This window comes from Cryptotermes secundus, unplaced genomic scaffold (genome assembly GCF_002891405.2).
Source record: "Cryptotermes secundus unplaced genomic scaffold, Csec_1.0 scaffold1705, whole genome shotgun sequence".
Lineage (NCBI taxonomy): Eukaryota > Metazoa > Arthropoda > Insecta > Blattodea > Kalotermitidae > Cryptotermes > Cryptotermes secundus.
Window position 1 is genome coordinate 1,377,203 of NW_019718639.1, and position 20,492 is coordinate 1,397,694.

General features: G+C 39.2%; 1 protein-coding gene across 9 annotated transcripts; it reads right to left on the reverse strand.

Moving 5' to 3' along the window:
• Positions 1 to 6,832: 6,832 nt before the first annotated feature.
• On the reverse strand, positions 6,833 to 19,410 carry LOC111863747 (zinc finger protein 22). Of its 9 annotated transcripts, XR_002842660.2 has the most exons (7): positions 18,753 to 19,174; positions 17,876 to 18,022; positions 15,629 to 15,754; positions 13,704 to 13,771; positions 10,912 to 11,658; positions 9,483 to 9,639; positions 9,296 to 9,387 (listed from the first exon to the last, which is right to left on the reverse strand). XR_002842660.2 is itself a non-coding variant. In XM_023850358.2 (6 exons), exons 3-6 carry the CDS (start codon positions 18,014 to 18,016, stop codon positions 12,496 to 12,498), a joined length of 972 nt encoding a protein of 323 aa, XP_023706126.1. In that variant the 5' UTR covers positions 18,017 to 18,022; positions 18,753 to 18,952; positions 19,255 to 19,402; the 3' UTR covers positions 12,177 to 12,495. The 9 variants fall into 9 exon arrangements, 6 of the variants coding, with proteins under 6 accessions (XP_023706155.1, XP_023706145.1, XP_023706126.1 ...); XR_004512971.1 differs by lacking the exon at positions 10,912 to 11,658 and having other exon boundaries at positions 18,753 to 19,172; XR_002842661.2 differs by lacking the exon at positions 9,483 to 9,639 and having other exon boundaries at positions 9,309 to 9,387.
• Positions 19,411 to 20,492: the final 1,082 nt, after the last annotated feature.

Here is a 20,492-nt window from a genome sequence, read left to right on the forward strand (position 1 = left end):
GCACATAAAGACGCACAGGAAGTGGCGCCTCTTCCCATTGTTACGCAGCGCCCCCCCGCCCTACATAATGGCATCCACAGTGAATCATGAGTTCATTTCTGCAGTGCTACGGACCACTTTCTTGCTGTAAGGGCGGTGAAAACGATGTCCCTTCTTGAGACAGACTCTATGTGTGTCCGACTGGAAAAAATGTAAATTTGTCCCTGCGTAATTAAGCATCACGCCATTAAGATTTATGGAGGAATGGAGATATAGCTCCATGCATACTTAACCTTGGCATCAGATGGAAGCAGGGGCACGCGGTAGCGTAGTTGGTTGTGGCACTATGCTACAAGCCTGAAGGTCGCAGGTTCGAGTCCCGATGAGGTGGATTTTTTAATCTAACTAATCCTTCCAGCTGTACTATGGCCCTGGGGTTGACCAAGCGTCTAACAGAAATGGGTATCAGGAATCTTCCTGGGGGTAAAGGACGGCCGGCGCTGAGGGTTGACAACCTTAGTCATCTGTGAGCTGAATGTCTAGAAAATGTGGGAGCCTTGACGTCTCAAAACCCTATGGGCCTTCACGGCCTGTTACAGGGATAGGTTTACATTTCTTCTTTCATCAGACAGAAGTAGTCGGCTTGAAGCCCCGGCAGTTTTACCCACTGCATAGGAGGCTGGGTGGCCACAGAGTCAGTCTGAAAGCTGCGGAAACGAAAATATATCTTACACTTGCCGGGAAGTGAACACCGATGCCTCGGTAATCTATCCCACAGCCCATTCTCTATGCTGACTGGGTACCAGTATAACTCAACGTGAGCTGAGTAAAGTATGTAAGATTTTTATAGCGCAGTGTGTACTATATGTACTCTTTTCATTATCTTTATACAGCAAACCTTCAATAACCCGGTTACAGTTAATCTGGATCGAAATAAGGAAGATTGAGGCGATAAGTTCCTCCGAAACGTCGGTTAACACCACATATACACGGTGCCAAATCCCAGAAGACTGCTGTCTTCATAGTCACCGCCGTGAAAGCCTCAAATCTTACAAGAAAAATGCTGTTCACGGTTGAGTACACATATACTTTAAAACACATTTGGTATTTAGTAGGGAAGGTGTTTTGTTTGTCTGTTCAGACAAAACTTGACAGTTTCATCAAACCTGCATTATTAAGTTCAAAAACAGGAACGCGCCATAGCTCAAGCGGTTAGTAGCTGGCTTCCCACCGCGGCGGCCAGGTTTACAATGAACAGTGAGCTTTCTCTATCTTGGAAACCGTTCGGAATAGGACACATGTACATATACAATTCTTTGCTTAGAATTACCGATACTATGACCTCCCACAATGTTGACACTTCCTCCTGGGATATTTTGTATAGTTCCGATGCTGATACACAACATGCAGTGTCACGACTCGTAAGACAATTTAAGTTCTTCAGATGGGTAAAGACCTCATCTCTCTCTAGCATTGTTTTTCCGTCGCTTTGACCCTGAAGAAGATAATAAGTTTCTCCGAAACGTCGGTTGATTTTGCCACTATACCACAGTCGACACATTACCAGAGCAGGTAATGGCACAACAGTGGCCCCTATGTTGAAGTTACACACGTCTAAACAGTGATAGTCACCTCGAGAAGGCGGTGGCAAAGATGTCTCCCATCAGCGTTCTGTATCTCAGAGAGGGAGGGCGTTTAATTATCTGCCTCTACGTCTTTCCCTTTCTTATGAATAATGGATGCCTTGAATTGAAGGAACCACTATTTTCAGCATTAGAAATTTTCTCACGTTTGTTTCGAAATTAATTCGTCACACAATCAAGCCTTGAGTATGAAGAGCACTATCTTCAGGGTTGTAATGCCGAGTAGTTCTGTAGACGTTTCGGAAGAGCATACTGTCTCCACTTTCAGAGTTGAAAGGTAAGCCAATCAAGTAACCGGCGAGAAAATGCAGGGGAGGGCCTAATGTTTCTCGCTGGTTTCTTTTTTATTGCTAGTGGGGTGGGACTAAGTCCCTTGTACTGCGGCCACTTCTGTCCTATTGTACCAGCCCCCAATGATAGGTGAGGGTGATTGTGGAGCAATTGGTGGAATAAAGATTGGCAGGGGAAACCGAAGTACTCGGAGAAAACCTGCCCCAGCGCCACTTTGTCCACCACAAATCCCACTTGACAAGAACCGGGATCGAACTTGGGCCGCCGCGGTGGGAAATCAGCGACTAACCGCTTGAGCTATGGCGCGGCCCAACTTTAGGTCTTACTCTGTAGTAGGAAAAGCAAGACAGATAGAAGCTGAGGATAAGCACAGAGTTCCCGGGAGAATGAAAAGCAGCTCTTTCAAGAATTAAAAAATGAAATAAAGAGTTTAATGAGAATTAAAACGTCTTGAAACACGAACCTGCAATATAAATTATGTGCAATAAGGCACGGATTAAGCAACGTATAACAGAGAAAGGTTAGGTTCAGCTCAACAAATGACGGCCATTAATACTGACGTCATCATATTTTCCCACCCATAATGCCTTGCTAAGGAGAAAACTTGTCTTGACACCCTCCCATCTGAATGGGAAACAAGTTTCGGTGGTAATCAGACGGCTGAAACACTGCATGTAGAGTGGAGTGGGGTTAGAGGGTCTCTTATGACGGGCTTTGATATTAGAGGTGTTGAACCTTCTGGTTCTGCTACCAGAGTTAGTTAATTAGCTCCGTACATTGGGACAACTTATCATCCCCCCCCCAAAGCGAATTCATCAATTGACACTAAACTATGCAACTGACAAATGCCGTCGAAGCAAACTGTTTGTAAGCTGCTCTGCACTTTCTATACGCGGACCACGGGCTGGGAAACATCTTGTGGACGGATTTCATTTGTAAGGCGGGGTAGTATCGGGCGCGCCTGCTTGTCTCTAAGTCATAATTAAAAATTATACTTTCAAAAGCGAGAAAGGAGTTTGTTAATTGAGTACAACCACGCGGGCCACATGGGACACATCCTCCCCTTCATTTAATTTCTGTAAATTAAAAGTTAGCAACCCTCTTTGTTCACAATCGACCCCCCACCCTCCAACACAAACAGATGGAGGGACATAGCCAAAACAGGGGGAAATTCACAAATCAAGATATCGGCTGATCTCCATTCTCTGCACCAAGGCCATCTTCAGTGCACAATGAGAGGCTGATTGACTATATGATTCATCAACTAGCTTAGCAAATATTTACTTATTTATGGTTCATTCAATGCACACTGCCAGTCATTCAAGATATACTCGTATAGTGCTCATGGTTTTGATTGTGGTGAATAATGAATTAGGAAGAATGTGGAAGGAAATGGTCGTTGCCTAATGTAAGTTATTGTCATGGCCTTTCCTTGGAGGCAATGAGGAAGACAACCAACCTCAGTCAACTGAGATTCCAGTCAGGCACCTTTCATACAAGTCAGAAGCACCACTGCTTTAGTCAACTTGACTGGTAGCTCTGAACTCTGTGGTATGTTCATGTACCAGCTGCTTTAACATAAGAAAAAAATCTGTATTTTATCCACATGGTGTACTTAATTTGTTTTGTATGATTGTCAGAATATACAGCAATTACTTCAAACAAATATTATGTTTCTGGAAATTATCCATTGTCCTGTTTTTATTTAAAACACACAGCGTTTCGGAGATTGGATTCTGTCTCTGTTTTCAGGTGGAACCTAATCAGTTGGGACCAATCAAAGGAGCCAGTCCTTTTCTCCAGATACCTGCACCAACATAAGACATGGCATACAAAGCAAGCACAGCACAAAATCTGAGAGAGTTAAGATAAACTTCTTTTATGATGGTACCATATAGAAAATTTATCTATCACTCTGGTGCTAGGCTTCATACATGTGGAGTTTTATTTTTTTAATGTTTTAACGTTTTATCTTAACTCTCGCAGATGATTTGTGCTGTGCTTGGTTTGTATACCTTAACTTGTGATGATGCAGGTGTCAGGAGATAGAGACTAGCTCTATCAATTGGGCCCAAATGAGTAGGTTCCACCTGAAGAGAAACACAGAACTCAGTCTCCTAACGTGATTTAAATAAAAACAAGACAATGGATAATGTACAAAAACATAATATTTCTATTAATGTACCATCATCAAACACTTTTAGATCTTATTAGCAATTACTTCCCTAAACAGCACCAACTGGTTCCTTTTTGTAATGGAGTCAGTGTGCTATCTGCAAGCCAGGAATTAGTTCTTAATACTATTTAGACAAACTTCAGGCTGCAGATGGATTTTCCAAGTGATTAATAAACAATGTAATAAAAATGAAGTAACTACCTTATACTTAAGTAATTACTTGAGATCTGGTGCTGACTATGAACTTTATTTGCTTAAGGGTTGTGACACCAAGCAGTCTGGTAGTTTGTTACAAATGTTTTCGAAGTACCTACTGCCTCTACCATCAACACAGAATTCCCTGAAGATGGAGGCATCACATTCCTCCAAAACATTGGTAAAATCTATCAGATGGCAATACTCTTAACTAATTGAATGAACACTTAATTCACTACCTAATCAACTAACGGATTTGAAGGTAGCAGTGCAGGGGCCAGTTTTTATGGCCCACTCCTTACATACATACATACATACTGACTGGTCAGTTTCATTGTACAAGATCTGCCTTCAAGAGACTTCTCTTCATTTGACCACTAGACCTTGCTGTTATGGAAACAGAGACTTATTCACAAAAGTCTGCCACTGGACATTAATCCAAGCAGCATGAATTAGATTAACTTCCGCAAACTCTTAAACTTCTCATTTTAATATTATCACTTCAACTATATGCCCCACCCACCTAACGTTCCTTCATTTCATCATCCTAATAATATGCATTTGGTGGCAGGTGCGCGTTATGAAGCCCTCATTATGTCTCATTCTACATTTTTATGTTACTTTCCCTCCCTTAGGTCAAAACATTTCCCTTATGACTGTCATAAAAGACCTTCTTGCTTGGCTTACTTTAGATCCTGAATATGGAGGCGACACATACCTCTGAAACGTCAGTTGACTCCTATTGACTACATGGCATTAGACTCCACTCTCAATCAGCATTCTGCTCTTATCTCTTATCCTTGATACATGAATCACCAGAACAAGTTTCAACACATGCATTAGCACAAACCAACAAACACTTAGCTTGTCTCCAAAATAAACACCCACATAACAGCTTGTAAATGGAATGCAGCAAGACTGAAAATGTTTCCGAATTATTTAAATGAGCTGTCACATGTTATCATTTGACAAAATCCCCCCTTGGAGGGATGGGGGTGTAAGCAGCTGCCAGTGGTGACAAGACAGGCAGGGTTTGATTGAAACAGCTCTCGAGGGTGGAGTCCATCAGAGAGACAAAACATTCTTCGCATGGTGTGTGGTTACGAATGGACCGCTAGAATAAATATTGTGAGGGACGCTAGTACAGTCTGATCATGAAGCAAGACTGGAAAGCATGTACTTCATAATGCAGTACACAAAATTATGAAAACATCAAAGCCTGTCTTTAGACATGATCTTCTGTCAGTTCCATCTACCTCACATTCTCACAATATATTTTCTTAAGATGTACTCAAATATTTTCCTCCAATTGTCTTCTCAGTTTTCCTAATATATATTTACCATGAGATTCCCCTGCCCCAAAAATGTGTTAATTTCTTTACTTCCCAGCTCACCATAACTTATTTCAGTAATGTAACATACCAGGCAAGTTGTACACCTCATGAAGTTCCTCTTCATGTATTACTCTCCATTCCCCACTTCCTGCACCTCTTTTAGACACAAACATTTCCCACCTCTCTGCCAATTCCTGAAGCGTTATGTTACAGCTCAAAGAACAAACACAGTACAGTACGGCGAAGGTTGTTAAAAGATATTGAAAATTTGGAACCAAATGGGAAAAGGGCTTGGGAAAATTAAGGGGGTTGCAACAGGAAGTGGAAGGGCAGGGACAAAAGAAAAGAACTGGGGAGCTGTGAAGTGGAAAAAGACAACGAGAACTGGGAAACATATATACTCACTCATAGCCCTCTACAGCGATTACTGATCGATCACTAATTTATACAGGTAGCCCACAGATGTGCTCTACAGGGCTCTTTAACGACTCAAATAAGATTCAGAATTCACACTATATCTGCAATTTAACTGACCCCCCCCCCAAAAAAACCGTTGTGATTTAGGGTAAGTTTCATTCCTCTTTTATCCCTTAACTTTCTTAACTTTTAGCTCATATTTACATGGTGTTCTTGTATGATGTATATATTCAACTGCAACATTTTCAGAACCACCTTTTGCCTTAGGATTTGGCAGACAGATCTGAAAAATACAGGGTCTGCCACTGCTCTTACTGCACAGGGTATTTTAATTTTTATAAAAATTGTCATTAACAAAATTATGAAAGTAAAGTTGGCATTCTGCTTAAATACCATGTGACGAAGGCTTATGGGGGCATGGATGTAAAGCCTTAAACATCTGAGAAGTTGAAATTAGATGGAACTGATTGGTCAGCTTCAACCTCCTGCCCTGAAGAGGGAGGTCCTAGTTTACACTGAAACACTGGCTATCACCTAAAAGAAATTCTATATTTACTTTTTTGTATTTTGTAAAAAATGATGCCTCATGTTTTCATACAATAAAAAAAAATTTTCCACTTGAAGCTTTCCTCTATGGCACTGGAGCTTCCCAGTGTTGAGCGAGCTTGGATTTTCTCCACTTGACACTTCGGAGAGCTTCATTTCTAATCTGAAGAGTTGCAGGAATGCTACTAACTGCTCATTAACACTGACAGTAGATTGGTGTATTTATTTGTGGTTTATTTAACGACACTTTCAGTAGTTCAAACTGTACGGTGTTGAATGATTAATAAATGATGAATTGGAAGGAAGTGGTTGTGGCTTATTTCAAGGTTCTATCCTGGCATTTGCCCAGAGGGACTGAGGAAAACCACAAAAATTTTCAGTCATGAGAGCATCCCGGCTAAGATCCAAACCAGGCACCTTCCAAAGACAAAATAAAAGTATTACTCCCTTGGTCAGCTTGCTCGGTCACTACGTTGGGAATAATGAAACAGAAATGTGGGATGGGAATTAGGGTGGCTAATAACTAACCAGTTATGGTTATTATTTCTTCAGCCATTGCTTCAGCTGTTCAATACACAAGCAGAATTTAAATGATAGTATAGCAGGGTTCGCTTGGTGTCAGAGTGTGATAAATCCAGTATGGTGATAAAACTCATAAGATTTGAAAGTACTTATATAATTTTAGAATGACATCAGTTTCCTATCAGAAACACAAAAACCTTAGTGTCGCTAATCTGCATAAAATTTATAAACCTGTAAGGCAAGATACTGGAATTTTTGTCTGTTTCATGATGAGGTTGAATGAATTTTGGTAAACACATTCCCACTGACTAGAAACCTGTACCCGCCATTGAATTACCAAAAATCTCTCCTTCAGTCGACATACACATGCGATTAGTATCAACTGACTACAAATCTCTGCCCCTACAAGAAGCCTCAATTTTAGAGACAAATTCTGATTTTGAGTGGGTACCCTTCTGCAATTCCTGAAGACATGGTTTGTTAATAATAAATGGAAATCCACATTAATACAACATTTGTCCATAAAGTTCTGAGACTTATTCTGTAAAAAATACAAAATTCAACTTATTAACTAATGGCTCCTGTCCCCTTCAAAGTAGTCCTCTCCACAGTTGACACACCGTTGCCAGCATTTCGAGAAGTCCTGGAAGCCGCTGTCAAATCCCTCATTCAGAAACAGAAAATGGAGAGAGGTCAGGGGAGTACAGGGATGTTGAAGCACAGTAACATTGTGTTAGCAAGAATTCTGTTGACACTTGGAGCTGTGTGTGGTCTCGCATTGTCATGCAACAAAGTCCACTGTCCAGATGCCCAAACATCAGGACGACGACATCAAAGTGCCTTGCGCATACGCCTGGGTATGAAGATATAAAAGTCTTGGTTGACAGTTTGTCCTTGCAGAACAAATTTGTGATGAACAATACCCCTGGCATTAAAAAAAAATCATAGTCTTTATTTTTGATGGCTGCTGCCTCAGTTTCTTTGACAGTGGAGAACCCGTTCACTGCCATTCAGCGCTTTGCCTCTTTGTCTGAGGGTCGAACTGGAAACACAATGATTTGATACTGATAACGAACATGGAATCATTCTGTGCCTTGTGTAACAAATCAGTACAAACCGAAGCTTGCACCTCCTTTTGATTCTGAGTGAGTGTGTGTGTGGGACTACCCTGCCATTGAGTTTTCGTTTACCCAAGTTCTCTTGCAGAATTTGGTTGCAGGTCAACTTCTTGATATTCAGGGCATCAGCTAAAGGTGCAGCCACACAGAGCACTACACTATGTTCGCTACACCGCGTGGCCACACAGAAAGCTATGTTTGGTATGAAACTGCTCAGTCTTGAATGAGATGTTGGCTGATAGTGTGCCATGGGGGGCAGCGATGATTCCGACAATGAGCTTTTCCTGTTACTTTCCTTGTGTAAACGTAAAAGGAAGTGGGTGCATGGCGTGAACTTAAGAAGAACAAAGTTTGGTGAATTTCATCATCTGATAAAGCAGTTACATGAAGATGAAGTTATATTTCTGAATGAATACGAATCAGTTTAATAATCTTTTATCACTTATCAAGGATGAAATCGAAAAGAAGAAACTTAACTACAGAGAAACTATTTCAGCAGAGGAATGACCGGCTGTTTTTTTGAGGTGAGTTATCATGTGTTTTAGTAATTAGTTTATTTGTATTTTTTTTATTTCTAACTTTTAACAAAGACTATATGCTACATATAGGTCACAGAAGGGGTACTAGTTGACATCATCATTCAAAACGAACTGTCATTGCTTCTTGCACATCCATCTGAAAGACCTGAAGCGTTTTCTTGCGCCTGATTATTGTAGCCCGTTGTCGCAATGCGGGCTTCAGATGAAGACTGACTAGCAGCAGGAGAAGGTTGTGCTTGATGGCAGAATTCGGTTGAAAAAGTGGATGACTCAGTGCCCAAGCACTCCATTTCTGCATTTAAAATTGCCTTCATAACGTCTTGCTTTACCCTTAGTTGAAAACAACGAGGAAGGTGCTTGGTGCTTTCGCACACACTGGCAAAGAAATACTCAAGCTCACCTGGTTGTTTTCTATCCCTTTCCTTCTCTTGCATGAATGTGATTACTTTGTCAACATTGTGTTCCTTGTCGAACCTTTTCCCAAACTTCCTGCCGTTTTTACTCCTGCTCTCTCTTCTGTTTTGAAAGGCTGATTCTGTCTGTTCTTCTTCTTCCTCATCCAACGTGAGTCCCACGCCGTCCTCACGCTCCTCGGTTTCCTCAACTACGTCGATATTGGATTCAGTTCTTCGGAAGAAGAAAACAAAACATATGCATATATAAGAATCTTAATATCTCAAGCAGCATATCACAGTATGTATAACATCAGAAATTGCACTTACTGCCGTGGAGTTAGGTCAGACAGTAGGAAAGACATTCGCGCCTCGTACTTCCACGGTTTCATTTTCCTAGCACCCTGACCACTTTTTGTCTTTCTTCTTAGCATAGCTTGCCTGTGACTATCCTGCAGTTTCTTCCCATCTACTTTCAAATCCTCCACTGCAGACACACACCATAATAAATTATAATGCATATAATAGTGTACTTGGTACTAGTAAAATACGACTAATAATCATAATATTTTTTCTTCGTTGCAGGTACCTAGCAACTGGGAATTCGTTCCGATCCATGGCTTTCACCTATAGCATGGGTAGGTCTACAGTCAGTGATACTGTTGAAAATGTCTGTGAAGCTATTTGGAAAATTGTGCAACCTATAGTCATGCGTGAGCCCAATGAAGAGATCTGAAGAGCATATGAAAGAGATTTCAAAGAAAAGTGGAACTTTCCTCACTGTGTCGCAGCGATCAATGGCAAACATGTTTGTATTAAAGCCCCTTCGTTACGAGGCTCAGAATTCAACTACAAAAGATATCATTCTGTTGTATTGCTGGCATTAGTTGAGGTTAATAAAAGACTCCTCTTTGTTCAAGTAGATGTAGGGCAATATGGGAGACTTAGTGATGGAAATGTTTTTGCCAACAGTAATATTGGTAAGCGCTTAGCAAGACAAAAAATTGAATTGCCTCCAGATGAAAATTATGGGGACATTCCTTTACCATACATTGTAGCTGGTGATGAAGCTTTTCCTCTTAAAAAGTACCTCATGAGACCTTATCCCAAAACTGGTCAAAGTCTTAGTGAGGCAGAGAAGACTTTCAATTATTGGCTTTCAAGAAGCAGAAACACTGTTGCAAATGCTTTTGGGATCCTTGGGGATATATCATCAGCCTTTTGAATGCCATGATCAGCTTGCCGACGAGGCAATCCAAGCTACCGTTGTCTTCTATAATTATATACGGCTAGAATCAACCCAAGCCGGCATTACTCCTGATGGAGAAGAACACACTCAGGCAAATGATTTCGTTCAATTGGGCGCTGCTACTGCAACAAACTAGACAAGAGAGGCACTACAAGGTCGAAATTCATTCATGGAATACTTCATGTTTGATGATGGTCGAGTCGAGTGGCAACACAGAATAGTAAATCGTGTGGCTTACTAGACTGAATGGAGAAATGGGTACTAGGTAACATCCGAGTATGGCCGAAATATGGAAACTGTGATTTTAAACAATTATATTTTGCAAAACTTAGAATACATTTATAATTAAGAGTATCCTAAAACTGTAGCAATAAGCAAACCTCGTAATTAAGAAATGAAAGATAAAATATTACTTCTGAATTCTCATAATAAATATTACTGTTTCACTGGGGTTGATGAAAATATTTAAGTTCTTCACTTATAGATAAAAGAACAATGTTTGTACATTACCTGATGTATTCAATTCTCCAGAAATCATGTCCCAGGCATTATCCCACATGTTCTGGTTCCGATATTCTTCTAACCCTTTGTTCACAAACACGGACTTCCTTACTTCTTCAATTACTTCCTCCAGTGTCATTTTCATCTAAGGAATACTGCGCTGAATGATACGTAATACGTGTTGTAATCAGAGTGGGAAATTACTGAGGCGTGCAGCTGACACCTGGAAGTGAGCCCAGTGCGCATGCCCGTCCAGCACGACGTTTTAAAAATATAGCCGAGAATCAAACACTCTGCGATGCAGCTAACATAGCGAACATAGCGTACGTAGCGTACGGAAGTCTGTGCGGCCAGTCACATTGGCAATAAAGGGAGATATTTTTCTGTTCGTATAGCGAACATAGCGTACATAGCACTCTGTGTGGCCACACCTTAACAGTATGGTCTTCCGTACCATGTCTCTGATGAAAACCACGTTGTCTTCATTCTGGGAACTCGAAGGCCAGCCTGATCTTGTGTCATCCTCCATGGACACCCTGCCTGACACAAACTGCCTGTGCCACTCAAACACTCGTGCCCGAAATAAAGCTTCATTGCTGTCGGCATCATGCAGAAGCTGCAATGTCTCTGTGGCTGTCTTGCCCAGCTTCACACAAAATTTGATGTTAACTTGCTGTTCAAGTTGAATGTTCATTCTTCTCACAGCACAAATCCACAACTGACAAGTGACATGGGTTTTCCGCCATGCGCTGCCACCTAGCGGAGTTTGAGCAAACTAATGTCAATAACACAGGCGATCTGTAAAATGTCCCATATTTAGAACACCTTTTCCCAGAAATGCCACCATTTACCTAAGCCAAGATATTAAATCAAGTCTGGGAACTTTATGGACAAAGGTTGTAGAACATTCACTTTCAACAAACCACAAATGCATATGAACCCTTACTCTAAGGCAGAAAGTTCTTAGCAAAATAAGGACATATACATATATATGATCTAGTTCATTAACAGTGAAAAATAAGTCCAGACACAGCTGACTGGATGCAAGTGCATTACAGGCAAAGTCCCTGGCTCCTGGTCTCCACTGACAAACCAGAAGATTTTCTGTAACTGGAAAATCAGAATAAATCTCAATGAAATCCCCCCTCCTGAGTGCAGTGAAAACAGTGTTAAAATGTGTTTACAAACGTGCTAGAACTTTCCCACATGTCACATTTTAATGTCATCTCTTCTGTATATGTAGAATCATATCATTTGAGGCTTCTATCCAAACATGATTTCAAACACTTTTAATGGTTTTTACCCATGCATAATACTTCATACATTCATTAACTTTTCCCTCACATGTCATGTTTAAAAGCTGTTTCAATTCTGGCTTTCCCATGTCACATTTGAAACTTTTTTCTCCTGTGTGCACATATAATGTCTTGTTGACTGGGAACAATATAATCCTTCCCCACATATTTCAGGTGGTTACTTAGCCAGTGATGTTTCAAGTATTCACTAAGCAAGAATATTTTCTAATGTCACATGTGTACAGGGATTCTGCTGTGTTATTACACACTGCTATTTTCCAAAATGCTCTTCCACGTTTCATCTGAAGGGCTTTTCACTCATGTGTGTACGAATGTGATACTTCAGGTTCCAACTCAGTGAAAACAATTTCCCACAAACATCACATTTGAATGGCTTTTCCCCTGTGTGTGTAAATGTATGATGTTTCAAGCTTCCATTATTAGAAAACGCTCTCCCACAAGTGTCACATTTGAAAGGCTTTTCCCCTGTGTGAATACGAACATGACTCTTCAGATTTCCATTATTAGAAAACGCTTTCCCACAAATATCACATTTAGAAGGCCTTTCTCCTGTGTGCGTCCGAAGGTGGTGCTTCATGCCTCCTCTCTCTAGAAACACTTTACCACATATGTCACATTTAAATGATTTCACCCCATTGTGAATACGAACGTGACGTTTCAGATTGCAATTATATGAGAACACTTTGTAACATATTTTACATGTATATGTTTTTCGTGTCGTTTGTCCCTTGCGTTCCGAGCTTGTCGATTTTTTTGATGAGTCCACATGCACACGAGTCTTCTTATTTCCACTGCAAGAGGATCTCTTCCTATGTATGCCGGACACTTCATTTTCTGAGTCTCCTTGCGCTGTCTGCCGAAGGGCATGATCTGTGTTGCTTCCTCCGTACTGATGGGCAGTGAAGATGTGTTGACTGCGACAGAATAAAGATTGTGGGATCTGAGGTTCTCACAGCAATGACTGTGAAGATAGAACTCTTCATACTATATAGCGTTACTTTTGACAGTGATGTCAACTATCTATTCACCAAACTACACGGCTTCACATCCCAGAAGACTAACCTTAACAGTATCATAGTTTTGTCATCCATTGTGCAGTTCAATGGGATAGAATCTGCTTTCATTAAGTTCAGGTCAACAGGCTGTGGCTGTCACATGTTCTTTCCATGCAGAGTAACTGATTGCCCTCTGCAAGTTATATACTGTGGGAATCAATTTGAAGAGTGATATGTCTTAGTAGGGAAACACTAAGTATCTGTAGCCGGTCAGTAAATTTCTCTCAGAGTACATGGTATAACATCTCAAAAGGGTTTACTCCTCATAGTCACCATCATGAGGACTTCATATATCAATGCTGACCATGATCAGTTTCCTGTAGCCAAGCACAGTGATGCAGCATTCTTATTACTGATGCAACAATCTTCTACTATAAACAATGACTGTAATGGAGTAGATACGTACTAACTGCACCAATTGCATACTCACCTGGGAACAAATGAGTCATGTTCCTCTGACATCGCAACTCCATCTGCTGCAAAATCTAACATCTCTTCCTGAAATAAATGTATGCTGGCTCAGTAATGTGCAGTATATTCATATAAGAATGAAAGAGGTTCTTGGGATCGTGACTCTGAAATTTACTGTCTTCTGGGATATTATGCCATGTAGTCTAGTTCATATTTACTTCAAAATGTTAGTAAATACTACCAGACTATACAGAAACACATGCCGAAACCAGTAATTTCAAGAAATGAAGAACCTGTAAATCTGCGCATCAGAACACATGAATTTCTGAAATACAGTGTAGCTTCACATACAATTTCAACATAAGAACATGAACTTGAATTTAACAATGTTAGAATATCCTAATGGGGGGCATGCTGTAGCATAGATGGTTGGGGCACTATGCTACAAGCCACAAGGTCACAAGGTCTTTTTCAAATGATCTAATCCTTTCAGTTGCACTATGGCCATGGGGTTGACTCAGCCTCTGACAGAAATGAGTACCAGGAATCTTCCTGGGGGGTAAAGGGCAGCCAGCACATAAGGCTGACAACCTCACCGTCATCTGTGAGCTGATGGTCTATAACAGGCATGTCCAACTTCAAACAGGTTGTGATCGACTTTTTAGTGTCAAAACTGCCAGTGATCTACCACCCCCTCCTAACGGCGTACCTCGCTTTAAGCAAAAATACTGGTAAAAATAACAAACATGATGTTTGTTGACTGGAGGGAGGGAAAGAAGTGAATCACATGTTCTGTCGATCACTCTTGCATCAGAACGCACGCGGCTGACGACGAGTGATGAAATAAGTGTTCATGTGATAAGGATAGAGTAGGGACTTCCCCACAGTTCATTTAACACGAGTATAAAGCAATTTTCATGTAAGCTACATAAAAACAGAAAAGACTAATATGTATTTTCCCTTCAAAATCTGAATATAATCATATTTTATTACAAGTGAATTTACATGCTTTTCATGTATAATTTCCTTATAGGCCTATGAGATCGACCAAAAATCATCCCACGATTGATGCATTGGACATGCCTGGTCTATAAAATGTGGCAGCCTCAACGTCTCACAACCATATGAGCCTCCACAGCCTGTTTACGCTTTTAGAATATCCTAATGTAAGTACTGAAATAATATCAGGAAAGATACATGCTATCTAGAAGTGCATATAATTTTGAGTATATTGCTGCAAGGTTTTATTTCATTGCTGACTATGCATGCTGAAATTCATTTTATTTTCATCTTTCTGTTATATTAAATTATTTAGTATTTGTAATTACAGTGGAATGAGTAAATAGTCTTTTCATATTTGCATATATTTCATTACTATAGGAATCTGATGATGGTATGTTACACTCAGAATTACTGCAGTTCTGAACTTAGTACATCATCCAATATTCTGAAGAGAATACAAAGTTTTGGAAATTGGATCTATCTGTCCTCAGGTGAAATTACAGCACCCAGTGAATGAGATAAATTCTTTCTAATGATCTAACTGAGCAGGTGCCTCCCATCTTTCCAGCTAAGGATGGAAACAGATTCAGTTTCCAAAACTGTGTGTTCTGATCAGAATATCAGGCAATGGACAAAGTCCAGAAACACAGCAACCTCAAGACTGAATGATATACATTTTTTACGATTTAGATTCATCCGCATTTAAGAATAACCGAATGTACCCTTTTGCAAAAAAATTAATCATAAAATTAAGTTAAAATTTAACAAGAATCATGCAATGAATACCTACTACCCATTTCACGACTTTTGTTATCAAGTTATTTCTTGATATGCATCAAATGAGACACACTAACATGATATTCATTTGATATGACATAACATTTGAAAACTAATTCAACTACAGAATCAGTTTTAAAGACTGGAAAATGAAATGTGACGTACCACTTCTTCATTCTTCAGGACAACTGGAGATGTTGTTGGAATGGCCAGCTCATCATGTTTCATGTCAGGAAGTGGATCAGGTTCACTATCTGAATCCGGTTCCAATTTAACTGCATCCAAGAACTTCTGTAAAACAAAGCGTGGATCATATAGTATATATAAAAGTGTAACGTTCCTTTTGCCTACCAGAGATCTAAACGAGAACATAAGATATTATAAAATTTACTCAGTTCTCCTACAATATACATATATGATAAGATTGTTAAAACAACGTGCAAGTACTGCATTACAATTGCATCTTTATTACCAATCTTCTTGTTGTCTGTTTTTTTTAAATATAAATAAGTATAAGGGTATACAGGTTTCAAGATTTTCAAGAAGGCAGTGATTGTTCATGCTCATCTGCTGGATTGTGACATCTCTCAGTCAACATGGAAGGTGCAGGCATATTCATCCAAAACATTAATCTCTCTCTACAAGACTATATTGTGTCATAACTAGGGACCGGATTTTAATGCAAATGCATATTTCTTTCTTGCAACCAGAACGTATGCTCGTTTGGATATATGTATGAATTACTTCATTTCTTAAGTTTTGGACATGGTTTGATGGTGCATATAAATGCATATTTTGCCCGTTTTATGAATAAGCGTCATATTTTCGAAGATCTCTATTTATACTGCATATTTCCTTTTTAAAATGTTTATCATATATATTTTTTAATTTTATGTTCAAATTTTCAATCATGGTCGTGTGTGTACGATTTTAGCCAGTAAACGTACTGAACTGCCAAGTAAAAAATCACTAACAGTGGAGCAAATAGCGGATTTTGTACACGTGCCCCTAAGTTCCTGTGAGGTGGAAAGAAGTTTTTCCCGCTATAAGGACATCTTACGAGACAATAGGAGGCGACTAACTATGGAAAACCTAAAACATTTAGTAACTGTGAACTGCAACAGAAGAGAAGCTGAAAGTTCGGAGAGCTAAATGTGAGTGTGATTGGTTTTTTAAATTTGTAATGAAATATGTTGGTTTTGTTGCATGATTTGTATTTAAGTATAGCTTTTTATTGCAAGTGAATCGTTCAGTGATTGCATAAAATGAACTTAAATATTGATTTTTTGGTCTTAAAATAATGTAAAATCAATTTTAATATTTGGTATAAATTTTTATGTGCATATTTTAGTGCATATTTCGGAAGTTTTCCATGCATAAATGCATACATATTTAAAGGGTTATTAAGACATAAAAATCCAGTCCCTAGTCATAACCCAGAAGAATACAATATATACATGAATATTCCTGACTGCTGCACATACAAGTTAGGGAATATACACAAGGTATAACAGGGTGTAATTATCTCAACACTGTTAATACTTATGAAAAATTGTATTTAGCATATAGTGTATCATTTTTTGCTACAGCTATTGCTGGAAACATTTCTCCTTCTGACAAATATGTGAGGAGTTGTGATTAATATATGTAAAGCTATCCGTGATATAGCATCGAGGTTGTCAGCATTACGTGCCTGCCACTCTTTACTCCCTGGAAAATTCCTGGTACTCATTTCTCTTAGAAGTTGAGTTGACCTCAGGGCCATAGTGTGGCTGGAAGAACTAGGTAAATAAAAAAATCCAATGACCTCATCGTGAATCAAACCTGTGGCCTTCTGGCTTGTATCACAGTGCCTCAACCAACTATACTAGATAAGCTCATTTGTAAGTTATGCCTGGGAAAAGATGAATCAGTTACACACATCCTATGCAATTGAGAGGTCACAGCTTATTTAAGATTTTCTCACTTCGGCCAGTTTTTATATAATCATGCGACTACTATGATGTCCACATAAATAAAGTCCTACATTTAATTCAAAGTGTAGCTTTGATAAAGGGTTAACAAAAATGGGGAAGCACAGTAGATCTTTGAAGGTCGCAGTGCAAGGGCGGGATTATTATGGCCCACCCCTTAATGCATGCATTCATACATTTAACCACACTACAGCGTTCCCCCATTATGATCAAGATATTTGCAGAAATACAAATAGTCTTCATGTAAAGTGCCCATTATTTCTGTCTGATTTTAACCCAAATAGGAATATACAGATACATTTTAGTTAAGACTCACCCATAACAAATTTCATGAAAATCTGCTTAGAAGTTCTTGAATTGACTGATGTGATTCTAAGATTTTAACAGATGTCCCACAAGGTTTCCAATAAGCCTGACTGGAAATTAAAACATAACTCACCATTTCTGGACTAACAAATATTGCTGGTGATACTGGATCATAATTATCTTCATATTTTATGTCAACACGTGGTTCTTCTTTCAGTGTAGACAGTTGGGATGTTTCCTCATCCAGATCTGGTTCTTCCTTCATTACATCCATTGCAGGCTGTAAAACAATGTCCTTTATACTGCCTAATTTGTGAATGTTTTCTTTCTTATGGCTGACGCTATGCTTGTAACGTAACATCCTGAAGCATACAAGAACTTCCAGCTTTGCTGACATTATTTTTACTATTACTGTTGTTACTATAACTACTACTTTTGTTACTTTGTGCCCTTCCTTGTGAACAAAGCAGGGCAGTTGAGATGGCTGGAAAAAGATTTTAGAATGTAAAAGCAGAAACCTTGGAGGGAGTTAACTCTACATAAATCAGAAGGGTACTTAACAAGTAGGCAGACCTGCTATCATGGGGCTGCATTCAGATTAAGATTTGGATACCTTGGACATTAGAAATCAGAGAGGAAAGTCGGAGGGTCAGGACCACTGGAAAGCATTCATAAAACAAACTAATGTTCGTTTTGAACTATAATGCCTGTAGAATAATAATAATAATGAATGAGTGAATGAATAATAATTTTGTATCAAGAGTAGATTACTTAAAGTTAGGTAAGCCTTCTCTTTAGTTGATATGTATACTTGTAGCTAATAAGAACTTGAGCTTCTGTTATTAGAATCTTGAGTTCAATAGTCTATCATTACGTGCAACAGAGTGCACGCAGTATCCAATTCACATCATCTACAGGTATTAGGTAAAAACATATCCAGTTTACTATCAATATTGGGTCAGTCTGGTTCACCCTACATTGGTTTATGTTTATAAGACTACAAAACTAACCAAAAAACATCACTTATTCAGTTGATCCAACACCACTAGGAATAACCCACGGCCGGGTGCAGTGCCCTTTTTTAATATTTTCCTTTCGTTACTCTGGTAGAAGTTCGTTGAATTTTCTAATCATTACATGTCATACGATATGAATACAATCGTTCCATTACGCAATAAAACACGTAACACTACATCGTCTGCCCCTACGGCTGGAAAGTATGAAGAGTTCGTGGATAAAATACATACATAAATGGTATACGATTTTACAACTAAAACAATACACGCAAATTAATATAACCTAGCGTTGAATGCAATACAATACTCGTATGCTTAGCTGGTAACAGACTCTTGGTCACTTTGATCGCCTTGATCGTTAGTTCAGGAACTTCAGGAAATAAACAGTTATTTGGCGCACGAAACGCAACCTGTAAAAACTATAATTGTTCCGTTGTGGCCTTTTGCACTTTTTTTTTCTGTATGGAACACAGAAATCTAATTGTTGAGAACTTACACCGATTATTTCTAGAGGGTTTCATAGGCCCAATATACCACAGCAATAATTGTAATTGTGATTAGTCTTCATGACATTTTTGTCAAAATGGTTTCAGTTTGGGCAGTTCACAAAAGAAAATGCGCATGTTATACATATATTCCCCAAAGGCTTCACAGTTAAAATGACAAAAAAAAATCTCACGTTCGCTCACGTTATTGGGATTCACGATTTAGTGCCTATTCATGCAGGATTATATAGTTATAGTTATGAAAAATTTTCTAAGATATAACGTTGTGCAGTCCGTTACAAGTCAACCGACGTTTCGTAGGAACGTGTCTCCATCTTCTGGGCCAAAGAATATCCCAAGCAGGAAACCACGTTAAAGCATGTGGCAAGCAGAGCCTACTCATTCCACACTTTTCCCAAAGAAGCCAATGATAGTGTACCATTAAACTGTGCAACAATTATATGAGACTTCTGCAAATAATTCACAGACTTACCTTCTGATCAGGAAAATGAAATATTGTACAATGTGTTGTATACCTTGGACTCAGCTATTGATGTGTTCCTATGTTCTGGCATGATCAAATAGACTAGTCAATCCATAGAAATGGATAGTCAAAAAGGAAAAGCTATCCCTGTAACAGGCCATGGAGGCACATTGGGTCGAGACATCAAGGCTTCCACATTTTCTTGACAATCGCTTCACAGATAGTGGTAAGGTTAATAGCCTTACTTGTAAGCCAGCAGCCTTTTATCCCTAGGAAGATTCTTGGTATTCATTTTTGTTAGAGGCTGAGTCAACCCAAGGGCCATAGTGTGGCTGGAAGTATTTGGTCAATTGAAAAATCCAGTGACCTCATCAGTAATCAAACCCACAACTTTCTGGCTTGTGCCTCAACCAACTACACTACCATCTGCCCCAGAAATGAATGGTTGGTTGAGTAATAATACAATCAGTCTACAGTCTACATTGAACCAATGCACTGGTAGAACACAACAAAAATATATACACACAGACAAAATGCATAGGCCATATTTAATGATCATATAAAGATACATATCGTGAAATATGCACACCTATTATACCACACTTTAACAACCCGTACATCATAGAAACTCGTCTCTGGGCTCCACAACCAGGCTTACTATGTAGATAATAAAGGTTAATACATCTGAAGTGGATATTATGGAACATCACCTGGCACTGAAAACTGACTACCATGACACTCAAAAGGGCTAGTTTCACCTCAAGT